Below are 15,611 nucleotides of genomic sequence, written 5' to 3' on the forward strand. Positions count from 1 at the left end.
CAGTTTGTTACACACTTAATTCCTACACATCTATTTTGGCAGGGGTACTAGAGATTGAACTCAGAGGTACCCGGCCACTGAGCCACATCCCCAGCCCTATTTTATATTTTATTTAGAGACAAGGTTTCACTGAGTTGCTTAGTGACCCACTTTTGCTGAGGCTGGCTTTGAACTTGCAATCCTCTTGCCTCAGCCTCCCAAGCCATTGGTACACATCTCTTTTTAGAGACATGGTCTCGCTAAGTTGCTTCAGGCCTTGCGAAATTGCTGAGGCTGGCTTCAAACTCATGATCCTCTTGCCTCAGCCTCCTGAGCCGCTGGTGTTATAGGCATGTGCCACTGCACCCAGCAAAATATTAATCTGAATCCATCATTTCTTTATCTTGGCTTATTTATGTATTTTTGCCACACGAAGGTTTTGATTTTGTGTAGTTTATAAATTTTGGCTTTTGTTTTCACATTTTAAATCCAGGTTGAAGAATAGCCTCCATTTCAAAATGCCTTGACTGCTTTTCCATTGATCTCCAACTTAAGAGATGCGGGTTGTGTTTTTGTGGGAGAATAATCTGACTCGACTCTATCTCCTCACACTTTCAGCTGGAGTCCAAGAGCTGGAATCACGCTTCCTGGTGCCTGGAGATTTATTAATTTTGACAGGGAACAAGGTGCAAATGCCATGTGATGCCATTCTGATTGATGGCAGCTGTGTGGTAGATGAAGGCATGCTGACAGGTACAGTTGCATCTGCGCAGCCCTAGCCTCTGTGGGCTGTCCCAGGCTCTGCGCTACCATGGTCCCTCCTCTTCCTGTAGCTGAATAGCAATGACTCTCTGCTAAGCGCAGGCTGCTGTGCTGCTTCCACATGCCATGCTGAGTCCTGTTGAGGATGGATCTGGGAGTTCAAATTAAAGGAGCTCTCTATGTGCTAAGTGCAATCATTACTTTATGCGTGTTATACATTTCCTTCTGGAATAAGGATTTTTGCAATCCTCTCATTTTACCTTTGAAGATTGTAGGGATCATTAGGTCTTTCAGAATTGCCTGACTTTTAAGTTTAGTACTTTTATGTGACATATGTCTTGAGATGAACATGGAGGGTCTGAAAACCATCACTGACATCTTGAAACCCACAGGGTCAAATCTGGCCTTGACTGAATATGTTAAGAAAAGCTCATGCAGGAACATTCAACAAATATACTACTTCCGAAATACACACCGAGTATTTTGGACTGACTGCATTTCAGTTTTAAATAGCATGCTAAACAGGAAAGAAACTTAGAGGTCCTTTCACCTCACAGACAAAACAACTGAGGTCCAGAGAGAAGTGACTTGCTCCAGTGGGTGCTGCTTTGATTTCTCACCGTGTAACATAATGATGACATGTTGTGCTAACATTTCTGTAAGATAAAAAAGAACCATAAAGTCTTTCTCAGAGATGAAATAGGGGTCAGGGAAAGCTCATGACATATTGTAGTTCCTATTAAAGGTCATATCAAATCCATTGCTCCCACGGAGGACAGAAAGGCATGAAATGGCAACAGGAACACATCTCCCCCTCCTTTGTGAACTTACACAAATAAAGGATCTGCCAGATCATGGCAGGTCAGGGTTTGTTTGTTTTCCCCTCAAGAATCTATAATTCATTAAAAAAATCCCTAAGTGCAGGGACTTTTGCAATGCCAGGTACTGTTTTCCTATGAAAGCCATCCTTGCATATGAGAACGTAACTCTGACTTGATTCTGCTCACTCTGCTAAGACCAGCAGAAGACGTTCCGAGCTCGTTCCTCGGAATAGTCACAGTTGCTGTCACATCTTCATTCCTCATCTCAGCCCACTCTAGTCGGCTCCTCTCACCACATTGGCACTCCTTGACAATATCTCATTGACAAATCCAACGGATTCTTTTAAGTTTCCCCTCTTACTGACCTCTCCATTGCAGTTGACTCTTCTGACCATCTCTACTTCTAAAAACTCTCTTCTCCCCAACTTTTGAAGGCACTGCTCTCTCTCCAGATTCTTCTACCACCAACCACACCTGCTCAGCTGCTTCTCTTCCTCTGTCTCAAGTGTTGGTGTTGCTCAGAAATGAGTCCTGGTCCTTCCTCTTCTCACTCTATGCTTGACTCTTAAGTAATCTTGTTTCTTTTTGTGCTTTCATTTTTATGCCTATGAGCTCTGACTAAATACCTCTAGACAAGACCTCCCATCAGAACTTCAGATCCAAATAAATATCTAAGTGCACACATGGCATCTCAACAGGGTTATTTTCTACAGGTAGTTCCAACTCATGGTGGACCAAAGGCAATTCTTCCTCTTCGTCTGCAATCCCTACTTTGATGAATAATGCTGCCCTCTGCTCATCTCCAAAGTCAGGAATCAGGAGGCTGTTTTAAAGTCCTCTGTCCCTGTGGCCTGCCTATGTAAAAATTCCCTCAATGTTTGTAGCTTCTTAGTTCCTGACCTCTTGAACCCAGTACTACCTTTCTATTCCCACTGCCAACTGCCATGGTTCAGAACTCATCCACTGCCCCCGGCACTCCTGTGATTATTTCCTAGCTGGATGTCCAGCCCCCAACTGCACCAGACTTCAACTCCTCCCCCATACTGTGGGCTCCTATAGAAAACAAGGGTATGCTCTCTTAGAGTACTACTCTCCGCAGTTCACCATCTCTCCATCCTCCTTCACCCACCAGTACCTCCAGAAAAATGTTTGGGCACTTAACTATGTTACCTTTGGGATCGTGTTTATCCCAGTACTCTGCACTCTAGGTTGCACAGCGTGCTTTTCCCTAATCAGGTATTTCTAGACTATTATACCATCCATGTTTGATTGGCAATACCAATAATATTTATGTTAGGACACAATGCTTATTTGTTTACACGTCTGTCTCCCACTCTAAACTAGAGATCTCTTAATAAGTACTACGCTTTTCTCATGTCTCCAATACCTGGGGTTGTGTCTGCCATAGGTTGGCTCACAGCAAGTGTGTGGGGGGTGATAAGTGACTGCAGGTATGATTTACGTGGGTGAAGATGTCCCACCTCACTATGAGACGCTTGTTTTCTGTAGGAGAAAGTATCCCGGTCACCAAAACTCCATTGCTCAAGACAGACAGCTTGGTGCCCTGGAAATTGCAAAGTGAAGCGGATTACAAACGGCACATCCTCTTCTGTGGAACAGAGGTCATCCAGGCCAAAGCAGCGTGCTCGACTTCAGGGACTGTGAGAGCAGTGGTGCTGCAGACTGGTTAGCATCCCTACTCCATGTTTTTTCCCCCAGGACTGGGGATTGAACCCAGGAGTGCTGTTACCACTGAGTCATACATCCCTGACCTTTTTGATTTTGAGACAAGGTCTTACTAATTGGCTGAGGCAGCCTTGAACTTGAAATTCTCTTGCCTCAGCCTCTCAAATTGCTGGTGTTACCAGTGCACGCCATTGAGCCTGGCTTGTGTTGTTTCTTTTAATGAAATATTTCTATTCAGTTTGTCTAATGCCTTAAATTTGCGAGGTGAGGATCAATTTTTAGATAACACACCCAGTATATGTAAATCTATGTATTTTAAATGCCAATTTGCTAATTTAACAATGGCATTTGCATTTTAGTAACAACAATAATACTGATGACAGTAATCACTATGTGCTTTGCAGTTTATAAACTATTTTCACACCTCAAAGCAGCAGAGTAGCTGCGGCCCCCCCCCGCCCCCCCCCCCCGCACCACCACACTTTGTGCATAAACATTCTGAGGCTACACAATTCAAGTGAACTTTGAAAAAATAACACAGCCAGAAACTGACAGAGCTGGTCTTGAAATTCAGACCAAAATCTCAAGTTTATGTAAGGTTAAAAACTAAAAGCTTAACACTGAAAATTATTAGAAAAGGGAGTTTGTCAGTATTTATTGGACCATTTAATTTTAATTCAAGTGAAGGGTGTGTATATATGCATGTGTGTGTGAGTGTACGTTTATATACACACACACTTATGAGGCATTCTTTAAAATAAAATTGTATTTGGAAAAACTGTGCTCTGCCCGCCCCCTCCCACCCCCCAGTATGTGGCTTCTTGGGTTTGGAATGCATTGACATTGGAAATAGAGGGAAGGAAGGCCAGAGAGAGAACTGGGCTCTGAGACAGGTAACATATTTCCATTCTAGTAATTATGTGATTCCCCAATTACCATTCCACTACCATTGGATTTAAGCACTATCTAAGTGTCTCTAGAGGAAAAATAAAGGCCATGTTGAGTTTTGGAAGAGCATCAGCAGTTGGATGTGTCCTCCCCAAAAAAGTGAGATGTGTGTTTGCCATTTCAGGATTCAACACTGCAAAGGGGGACCTCGTGAGATCCATTCTTTACCCCAAGCCAATGAATTTTAAGCTCTACAGGGATGCCATCAGATTTCTACTGTGCCTTGTAGGGACGGCCACTATTGGCATGATCTATACTCTGTGTGTCTATGTGCTCAGTGGGGTAAGCTCTTTGCTCTTTTGTTAGAGATACACACTCACTCTTTTCTGTGTGTTTTATGTTCTACATGTTGACCTTATTCAAGGTTGTAGTTTATAAGCCTGGGAAACAAAGCCACACTCTGAAACATGCTTACAGGCCCCCAGTTCCCCAGTGGAAACAATGGATCACTAAGTTCCATGATAATTGTTGGGTCCTGTGGGATTGTGTGATAAAACAATTTACTTATTGAAACACCAACATGCTTCTACTCTTGCACGCTTTTCCTTCTTTTCTTTACACCATTTTTTTTTCATTTTCAACATATTCATTTCAATAAAGTAGTAGTTTGTAGCTATTAAATGAGGGATTTTCAATAAAATCAGCTTCCCAGTGTTGGTGAGGTCATAGTAAACTGGCGCATTGCTGTTAGCAGCATGAATTATTATGAGCTTTTTCATTGCACTTTGGAAAAAGATATTGAGAACCATAAACATGTCATGTCCTTTGACCCACTGATACCATTTCTCAGAATTCCACCTAAAGAAGTAAAAATAATAAACAAGGGCTAAAGTCATTTGCACCAAGTTGTTCATTGCTGAATTGTCCATAGTAGCTAAAGAATGGCTATCTATCTTCCAGGAGTCTCCTGAGGAGGTGGTCAAGAAAGCCCTTGACGTGGTCACCATCGCAGTCCCTCCTGCCCTGCCTGCTGCCCTGACCACGGGCATTATCTATGCCCAGAGGAGGCTGAAGAAGAGAGGTATCTTCTGCATTAGCCCACAGAGGATCAATGTGTGTGGACAGTTGAACCTTGTCTGCTTTGACAAGGTACGTGCCCCCTCCTCTCCCTTATCACTGTTTTTATCTTCATGGTCATCAAGGAGAGGGGCTTCTACTCTTTTCTGAGGCAGGAAACACAGGCTATGGGTACCTGGCTTCATTTTACCTCTGGATGGGTATATGACCTGGAAAAGGTCACATACGTCTCTTGGAGCTTTCAGATTCTGGCGATTAGGGAGAGGGGAGTCGGTACTGAACAGATGAGTCTTTTGGGTCCTTACAGCTTCATTATTTTATGAAAAAAAAAATGAACTAAAATAGGATTATTTCCCTTGGGGTCAAAATCTTCATATAAAAATCCAAAATTTAAGCCCTTTGCTGTGACTACTGCTTTATCTCTAATGCTTAGAACGTTGCCCGGCAATATAATCAATGTTCAATAAATATTTATTCAATTAATGAATGAATAAAAAAGAAAGAGCTTATTTAAACGTGTTTTACTATAAGGCTTTATTACAATAAAGCCCTATGGCAAACCCTAATTTTGTGCTCTTCTCTGTAGTTTATTGCTTAAATTTTTTCTTGGTTATTTGCCAGTTATTTCCAATCAGCCTCTTATCCCACTTCCTCTTGAGGGCTTAGTTTATTTGCACAGTTTATACACACATAAGCTGGGGAGGGGGAGATGGATTGAAGACAAGATGGAGATGAAGGGCATCATAGACCCATGAATACGGGTCAAGGCATGGCAGTAGGACTGCAAGAGGGTATGACAGGACATAGTTACTGGAAGAGACTGTGGACCATGTACCTAAGACATTTTTACATGGTCTTTTGCAGCATGGAGCCATTGAATGCCTTTCTTACTGCCATTGACTTCTTTCCTTTTAATTTATTTCTTTTATTGTGGTATAAGAAACAGAATATAAACATTACCACTTTAACCATTATCAGTGTATAATCCACTAACATCAAGCATATTGTTCTGAAACCATCATCATCATCCATCTTGAGAAATTTCTTCATCTTCCAAACCTCAAACTCTGCAACCACTAAACAGGACATTGAAGAATTAATGGGATTGGAGCTGTATTTTACAGTTAGTGGAATCACCAAGATATGTCCAAATGAAAGGTTGACATGGCTTCTGCCACCATTCAATATTATTTGGTGGATCAAACTAACATTGTGAGGCGAGACATTCTTTTAAGAGGTCATATCTGTGGACTTGAAAAAAAGACACAGGAGTAGGAGAGATAATGGTGACTTGGATTTGAATAAAAAGGGCAATAATTGTAAGTCATTGTCATCCTTATTAGCTCTACCTACAGTGCTATGTGTTAAATTAAGTACTTCATATAATCTCATTTAATCTTTATAAGGCTTTGTGCTGATGATCATGTTACAGATAAGAGCTCTGATATTTAGAGCTATTAAGTAGTATTCCCTGTCCTGTAGATGGAATTTGGACTTAGTCTGAACTCTTAGACATTATACTGTACTGAGAAAAATAGCAACACAAACCTTTTTACCTACTAGGTGTCAAACAGCAAACCATTTCTTCAGAGTAATTTTACAAACATTGCCCTGTAGGTAAAAAATTCTACTTCATCACTTATTTCTGGTGACATACTTTTAACTTCTACTATAAAAGCTGAGACTTATCTTAGAGCTCTTACAGTCTTCCCAAGGACTTGCCCTCCATTCAGTCTACCATTAGATCTTCAAAATAGCCCTCTGAGGGATGTAACGGACATATAGTTTTCTTCCTTTTACCATGGAGGATACAAAAGTTCACAGGGATCAAGTGCCAGCTTGTCACAACTTATTTGAGTCCACCGAAGCTTTTGCCCAAGACTCCAGATACTCACTTTATCATGGCACTCTGCAATAATGTGTTTGAGGCATGTATTTCTCCATTAAAGAAAACCTGACCTGCCTTCACTGGGGGCCGACGGGATCTCAGAGTAATCAGAGTATTCGTTTCTGTTTAGACAGGCACCTTAACAAGGGATGGCTTGGATCTCTGGGGAGTGGTACCCTGTGATAGGAATGGGTGAGTACCTTCAACTAGTGCATTACAATTTCTCTTTTTCCAGAATTGCATGTTTACTCCCGAAACTCCTAATGGAGGAATTTGGGTTGCGGCTTCGGTCAACAGTTGTTGCCATCTGTTCATTTGAGTCCTCCTCTTGGGTTCTTTCAGGCCTTCCTAAAACATGCATATTTTCCCCTACTTCCTCCCCAAGACCATGCCCTCACAAACCCTGGAGAGAACACGGAGGTCTGGATACCACATGCAAATCCTTGCTGATATATAGTTGTTTTCACCATATTTGTTAGAGGCCTGACCTTGGTTGGCCAGTATAAGTAATCTGGATGGTACCAGGACACTGTCCTGCAAAGAGGTGGCATTCTTTGTACAAACTGCAGCCTTTTAATGTGCTGGGTGGGAGGAGCACACACACTGACTTTTGTGCCCTGAATTTCAGGAAGAGGAACATCTGTGGGTCCTTACCTAGTGTACCTATTTTTCTTAGTATTGTGATTCCAGGAACTCTACCTTCTGGGTTCTAGAAACTCCTAAGCCCTTTCCCCACTTTTTGTTTTTTCAAGGAAAGACTCCTTTTGGCAGTTTTGGACTTTGTATATGAAAGATCTGCACAACCCTCTCCTTCAGTCCTCTTATGACCACTATGAGTTTTCCTTTCTGCCTGCCATTTCAACCCAGGACTCTCCGATGTGGTCAGAACAGGAGACATGAAATGCATTTGACATTTATGAAAGTGGAAGCATTTTTCCTCTAACATAATCTAAATCATAAACCATTTTATACATAAATAGTAGGTTGTGGTTCTTTTGCATGTTATCCATGAAATATTTTAAATTATGAGTGGTTAATACATCATCATATTTAAATACCATTTGTAGACAAGTCTGTTTTCTTACTTAAAAAATTATTCTGGTGCTTCTCACCACTTTAGTCAACAGAAGAAACCTTTACTGGTATTAAACTTTCTAAAGAACTTTTCATTTTATCTAAAGGATGCATTTGAATATATACTGGGGTTCCTGGTTCAAAGTATTTTTCGCTCTGTTTCTACAAAAATGTATACATTTATTCAAATATGTGCATATCTTGAGAGCAATCTGTTTCTCATTTATATTTGTATCCCCAACGTCACAGCAGTGAATCAAGTGCACATAGTAGGTGAACAGGAAATATTTATTCAAAGGAACCAAACATTTTCTGTCTTTTTGAATGTCCTATTTGTGAATTGACATCATATTATTTCCCAAACTTAAGAAAATCTCAATTTCTAAAAGTAACCTACTACATTTAAATAAACATAATTGATATAAAGTTTAAAGTTACCACTTGATCAATTAAACGTGCCTCCCTCATTCCCTCCCTTCACCCTTTCCTCCCTGCCGAAAGATCAAATTTGGCTACAAATGAGAAAAACAGCAATCTAAAATAAAAAATAAAAAATGACAAATTTAGTTAATGAAATTTAGTTAAAGAGTTTTTTTTCATTTGAAGTGGTGATTTTATTATTTTAAAGTAGGTTTTCCTTTAAAAGTACCATATAATGCAAACAGAAAACATGGTTATCAGAAAAAGGACCCCCCAAAATCACAGAAATCACCTATATCATCTATTCTCCCTATGCATTTTCTTTTTAATTTTTTAATTAATTTTTAAAATTTATATATGACAGTTGAATGCATTACCATTCATATTACACATATAGAGCACAGTTTTTCAAATCTCTGGTTGTGTACAAAATATATTCACACCAATTTGTGTCTTCATACAAGGAAAGAGATTGAAATTTTAGGTAAAAAGTCAGTCCCTGACTCATAGGTTATCAGACATCTTCTTGTTAAAGATCAGTTCATCTCTGTTCAATCTCATCTTTTCCAAAAAGGGTGGGACCCATGTGCCAGATACATCAAGTCATTGAAGGGTACCTGGGCTTGATAAATTATCAATACTCAAATAAAAATATCAGAACAGGAATGATAGAGAGTTCTACGTAATTGGTGTGCTAACCAGAGCCTGGTCTGATTGCTGGCACTCAGAATTTTATCCTCAGAATTGCAGACTGATAATGAGAGTATGTGCCACTATAAAACCAAGATCTTCTTTTTCAGATCTGTACTTTACTTTTCAGTGTGAGCTTAAGCTTCTGTGTCAACAATATTGCTCGTGATGTCTTCCTTTTTGATATTTACTAAAATACCACGGGGCATATTGTAAACCACTGAGATAACTTGTTCTTTCAACACATATTAATGGGTTAGACCCAAAGAGTCAATAATAAGCCAAGAAGTGTTTGAAATTTAGTGTGACAAAAGGAAGCAGGAAAATCAGTGTCCCTATTATTCAAAATAATAGGCTTATTCTAGAGCCCACATTTTAAGATGAACTATAACAAATAAAACTTTTCTAAGAAGGAAGCTCTATAAAGGTGAGAGTCTGGGAAAACTGGCATTGGAGGAAGAGCTAGAGGTTTCTCTGTAACTCCAGAGGAAGGCTGGATTGGGGAAAGGGATAGAAGAATTGATCCACAAATTTGAAAGAAGTTTTCATGGGGAGGAGAGACAGCAAGTAAATTCCTACTGGCTCCAAGAAGCAGATTTTGCCTCTATGTAGGGGAAAAACTCCTGCCCTTCAAATACCCTGTGGATCTGAAATACTGCTTTGCAAACCAATTATCCTGCTGCACATGAAAGCAGAGGCTGATCAACAAGGTTGCAGAAGATACCCTCCTCGAGGGCCTAAGACTGAATCCAATAGCTCACATGCTGAATTAGTGAAAGAATTCTGCACATGGCATTTGAGTTGTATTTCCATAGATTTCACATGAGGCCCCTTTCCATAGGAAATCCTGGGGAGAATGGAGGTAATAGGAACATTAAATGCCAGTGTTGAAGAGAATGCTGGGATCCTTTTCAAAAATGTTTTTAGGGTTCATTTCTTCACCATTATAACCTTAAAGATTTCCAGGAACCAACTCATTCATTTCCTAACTGTCTACTGGGGGGTCAAACATTCTGTACATTGACAGAGAGAGAGATGGAAGACACAACCCTGCTCTGAAAGATCGATTGAGGGAGATGTACCTATACACAACTAGAATAGGAATGAGTCTCTTCTGTCCTCAAGGTTAGAAAAGAAGTGATCTGGTGGTTAGGGTGGGAGTGAGGGGCAGCACTTCTAGTTCTTACTACACCTCTTCAATTAAATCAGCCCAAAAGGAACGAGAAAGAGAAAGAAAAACAGGGTTGCAAGACCCTCAGAAAACTTTCTCCTGTTCAGCAAACTCACGTAAGGATGATGATTGAATGAAGCACTATTAATCTGGGGAGATTAGAGAGTGAGTATGTGATGCAACAAAGCTTATGAAATTTTTTTTCTGACAGATGTTAATCTCTAGAAAGCTCCATTTTTTGGCTTGGGGACAGGACTGCAGCCCTTTCTCTTTTCTCCTAGCTTCCAGGAAGTCCACAGCTTTGCCTCGGGCAAGGCTTTGCCATGGGGCCCTCTGTGTGCAGCCATGGCCAGCTGCCACTCTTTGATCCTTCTCAATGGGACCATCCAGGGAGACCCTCTGGACCTCAAAATGTTTGAGGCCACCACCTGGGTAAGCCTCTGACCTTCCGAGAATCTAAGCTTCTTCAGTTGCCAGCGCAACACAGTCTGTGTCACAGCCACCTAATATTTACAAATAGTGAGGTTTCCAATATGGAGTAAAGGGAAAACTAGTGTAAGGCTAGTCATCTCATCTGTACAGTACAACTAATAATTGTATCTACGTTGTAAAATTACTGTGAGGACTAAATGAGATGGTATATTAAAAAGTACTTGGCACAGTTTCCTGGCAAATAATAGAAGTTCCATGGTATTACAATATAATTGTAATTCATACATAATTCCCAACCCATTGTACTGTTCTATGTGCAATGTCTGTTTTCAATGTTTTCTAGAATTGATTTGGTGAAGTGATAGACATGTTAGTTAGTTTCATTGACCCCTTCTACAACATGCATAGGTCAAAGCATCATGTTGCACCCCATAAATATTCACAATTATCATTTATCAATTTAAATATATAAAAGAAAAAAAATCTCAGAACATGAGAATTAGGAGGCACTGCTATCCACAGTGCTTGGGATAACTCATGGTCACCAAGAGTTTTATGGCCATTAATTTGGTATCAATTCTGTTTCTAAGACAGGAGATGACAGAAAGGAAAACCACTGTAGACCTTCCATTGAGACACTGAATTGGCTGTAAGAGTAGATGCTACAGTTCAGGAATCTGACTCTACTGGCTCTGGCTTTTGCTCTGCTATAATTAACTCCTTGGTCCTGTAAAGTTCTCACCCATGTTGGGGCCTTGATTTCCATGACCGTAAAAAGAGGGGATTGAATGAGACCAATGTTGTTACATAGTATAAGACAAAAAAGCTGGAATCTAGGCAGGCATGGTGGCACATGCCTATAATTCCAGTGGCTCAGTAGGCTGAGATATGAGAATCACAAGTTCAAAGCCAGCCTCAGCAAAAGTGAGGTGCTAAGCAACTCAGTGAGACCCTGTCTCTAAATACAATACAAAATAGGGCTGGGGATGTGGCTTAGTGGTTGAGTGCCCCTGAGTTCAATCCCTGGTATCCTCCAACCCCCCCAAAAGTTGGAATCTTTTCTTTAAAGGAACCCTTACTAAGAAACCCTCTTTTAAGACCAAATATTTGGAGTTTTTCTGCTCAGGTAGAGGTGGAGGTAAAGGAGGAGATTAAGAAAAACACATCCACAACTGCTTGCTGCTCCAGGCCCTGTGAACACCCCTGAAAGAAACAATCTTTAGCTTCTTTCGAACTCTAGTAGAGCATGATTCTGTACCAGTCTGATGTAACTTTGCCAATCCTTCATCCTTTCTGGATTACTTTTTCCATATCTTTTTCAGCCACTAAATGAGATGATTACAAAGCACTTTGATATCTTCAGGTAAAAAGTTCCTTTGATTATAACTTAGAGTCATTATTATGGCAATTACTGAACATTAACCACATCCATCACAGTCCCTGCCCTGTTCTGCCCCGCCTGGAGGACCATCAGTCCATATTAGACAGAGGGGGGACAGCAGAGTCCATCATGCACTCCAGGAAAAGCAAGACAACAAGGAGCCTGCTTCACACAGAATAAGCCTGGCTATTAGTGCTCACTATTTTCAAGTTAAGCTCTTCTGAAATAAAGAATGAGCCTTTATATGGCATACTCCAACAGAGAAAGCAGGATAAATTGCATGAATAATTCAGAACGTCTGCCCTTCAAGTTCAGTAGCATTTCCAATGCAGTATTTTTTTTTTTTTTTTTTTTGCTGTGGTGGAATAGGCCTGTTTTGTCTCCATCTAGCAGAGGGAGGAGACACAGTGAACACTGAGGTGGTCTGAAGATTTGCTCAAGAGAAGGGTTTGAACATAGTACCAGTGGATGAACAATGTACACATAAATCTCTACAATGAAGTATCTTGTTTGTGAAATAGGAAATGGCTGTTTCTGGGGATGATTTCCACATCAAGGGAGTGCCGGCATATGCCATGGTAGTTAAGCCCTGCAAAACAGCCAGCCAGGTAAGCCTTGCGTGTTGTTCACCCGACAACACCCAAATTCCTAGGGAAACTCCCTTTTGGCCCACAATTGTTGAAAGCTCACAGATGCGTCTTTGAATTTCAGGTGTGAAAAGTGGGGCATTTCCTCTTTGCTAAAATGAGGATTGAGGGAGAAGTAGTTGATTCCCAGTAGTTAGATGTCCCTCTCTTCCCCATTCCTCCACCAGGTCCCAGTGGAAGGAATTGCAATTCTCCATCAGTTCCCCTTCTCATCAACACTGCAGAGGATGACAGTCATTGTCCAAGAGATGGGAGGTGACCGACTGGCGTTCATGAAAGGCGCACCAGAGAGGGTGGCAGGCTTTTGCCAACCTGAGACAGGTTAGTAATAGACTTGGATTATAGCAGGCAAGTCTGTCTTTACAGCCAAGTATGCCCCAAACACGTGATCTGTAATACAATTGCCTGTCATTGGTCAGCACCAATTGGCTGACTCATTGGCACTCCGAATTCAACGACAAAATCAAACTTGTATCTCTTACTTCTTATATTTCCCAGTTTTCCATTTTAGGTAATGGTATCACCCATCAACCCCTATTTAGGAGTCATTTCTCTCCCTCCCTCTCCCTCAGGGCCTCAATCTTGTCTGTTGCTAATCCATGGTCTCATCAGTATATCCTTTCAGACCCGCTTTATCCCTCATTAGTTCAATAGTTGGTGAATTTTTGTCCCCTGCCTCCAGTCTCCCTTTCTCTGACTCACCCATCACCACTGTGTGGCCACTATATATATTGTCATTTGGCGGCTTCTCACGATTTTACTATATCCTTAAATTCCTTTAGGATCATATATAAGACCTTCATGATCTGACACTGTTGAACTTTCCAGATAGACTCATTCCTCTCCTCACATCCTGTGCTTCTTCTGACTGAACCAACTACACAAGGCTTGCAGTCTCATGCTTCCTGCCCGGGGCACATGGTGCTCCCTCAAAAGCAAAAAAGCGCTTTCCTTCCTGCATTGCCCACATCCGCCCAGTCAGGCATATGCACCACTAAGTGTGCGTGTAACATGCTGGGCTCACTAGGATCGCAGCAAGGATCTCCTATGGTTATACTGCTAGTATACTAGCTTTTACCCGATTCGACAGAAGTCCTTAGAGCAGAACTTGCATTGTAATCTCTACATAGCCAATGCCAGGCACATAGCAGACTCTCAAAAAATATTTATTGATTAAAACTGGAGAGAGAAAAAATTCTACCCATTCTCTATCCTTTTTCAAATGCTTCCACTCCATTTCTGCTTCACTGGATGCTGCAAAGTCAATCGTGGCACTAGAGTTATATTTATGATTTTCACTGACTTGTTTGTATGACATTTTAGAATTGTGTTTTCTTGGGTAAGAGCTGTCAAGAATTTTCCTACTAGTAGCAGCTAAGTAAATATTGCATACTAATCCTGTGTTGTTTTCTGAACAGTCCCACCTAGTTTTGTTAGTGAACTTCAGATTTACACGACACAGGGGTTCCGGGTCATAGCACTGGCCTACAAGAAGCTGGAAACTGACCACCACACAACCTCCTTGACAAGGTAAAGGGGAAAGATTTTGATAAAGAAGGACAGTTTTGCGGGAAGATGCACCAGACTGAGATGGGACTGTGGGGTTCTGGGTGGTGGATGCAGCAACATAGCTTGCTCCATCTTTGTGCTTGAAGTGTCTCTGGCAAACAGGTGTATGGTCACCCTGTTTTGCTGAAATCACAAAGCGGATATGAACACTGACTGGAATAATTTGTGAGAAATAGCTGTATAAAATGTGAAAGATAATGCGATTTTATGGCTTTGTGAAACCACATATGAATATAACCAGCCTTTCAGGTTTGAAATTGTGGTCATGCCCCTGTTGTTTGAAATTACAATCAGTGGATTGGTTGGAAGTAATGAAACATAACATTTGCCTGAAAAAAAAATTCTTAATAAGAAACACACAGCTTAATGAAACAAATAAATATAACACAGACTTACATAATCCAGGAAATGTTTGCAGAAAAACAAAACAAAATGTTTCCAGTGGGGTCATACTAAAGAAAGTTATGATTTTGCATACTTTAAAATAAAGATACTCACTAGCTAAAATGGATTGAGTATTTATAATTTCAACTTTATTTGTTACGATTTTATTTTCCACTGTTTTTATGCTATGGATTTTAACTTCAATACCAGTTCCAATAGTATATATCAGCCACTACTAGCTATACCAGTATGTAGATGATCAAAGCTCATTTGGTTATTTAGGATTTTAAATTCGAAAGGTTTTACATATTCATTTTCAATGTTATCATACCCAAGTCTTTCTAGTTTAGCTCAAAACTTTTCCTTTAATATGCTAAAATAAAATTTATATGTAACATTATTTGTACGTATTCTTTGTATAAACATAATACCCTCCTATAGAATTAAAAATAAAAGCAAAAATAATGTACCACAAAAAGGAATGGTTCAGTAAATGCTAAACTGACCCTGCTAAAACAACACAAAGAAGTTGCTTGCATCTGTGTACAGAATTCTCAAAATTTTGAGAGCTTTAAATGCAGACAGACACAGGCCTGGTACATGGTATAGTCTGAATACCCCAGTCTTGCTGTCAGTGAGGTGATTCTGTGATTTGTCAAATAACACTTGATAAAACTTCTAAAAGATAATATAATCTCCCCATTTATACAGTTGTTACACTTCCACAAAATTCAATAGGGTG

At 40.4% G+C, this 15,611-nt stretch overlaps 1 protein-coding gene across 2 annotated transcripts in view; it reads left to right on the forward strand.

Annotated features, from left to right (window-relative positions):
* The window catches only part of ATP13A4 (ATPase 13A4), a gene marked incomplete at both ends in the record, with an annotated part of 126,487 nt that overhangs the window by 76,484 nt on the left and 34,392 nt on the right, over positions 1-15,611 (forward strand). Inside the window, 9 exons of one of the 2 annotated variants that reach the window (XM_081300940.1) lie at positions 598-732; positions 3,072-3,248; positions 4,321-4,478; positions 5,097-5,285; positions 7,232-7,293; positions 10,738-10,888; positions 12,791-12,877; positions 13,084-13,237; positions 14,335-14,446. In XM_081300940.1, the coding sequence (XP_081157066.1) occupies positions 598-732; positions 3,072-3,248; positions 4,321-4,478; positions 5,097-5,285; positions 7,232-7,293; positions 10,738-10,888; positions 12,791-12,877; positions 13,084-13,237; positions 14,335-14,446 (1,225 nt within the window). The remainder of the gene's footprint in view (positions 1-597; positions 733-3,071; positions 3,249-4,320; positions 4,479-5,096; positions 5,286-7,231; positions 7,294-10,737; positions 10,889-12,790; positions 12,878-13,083; positions 13,238-14,334; positions 14,447-15,611) is intronic. The other variant, XM_081300939.1, reaches the window with a different exon arrangement.

This window comes from Spermophilus citellus (assembly GCF_964194105.1).
Source record: "Spermophilus citellus genome assembly, chromosome: 7".
Taxonomy (NCBI): domain Eukaryota; kingdom Metazoa; phylum Chordata; class Mammalia; order Rodentia; family Sciuridae; genus Spermophilus; species Spermophilus citellus.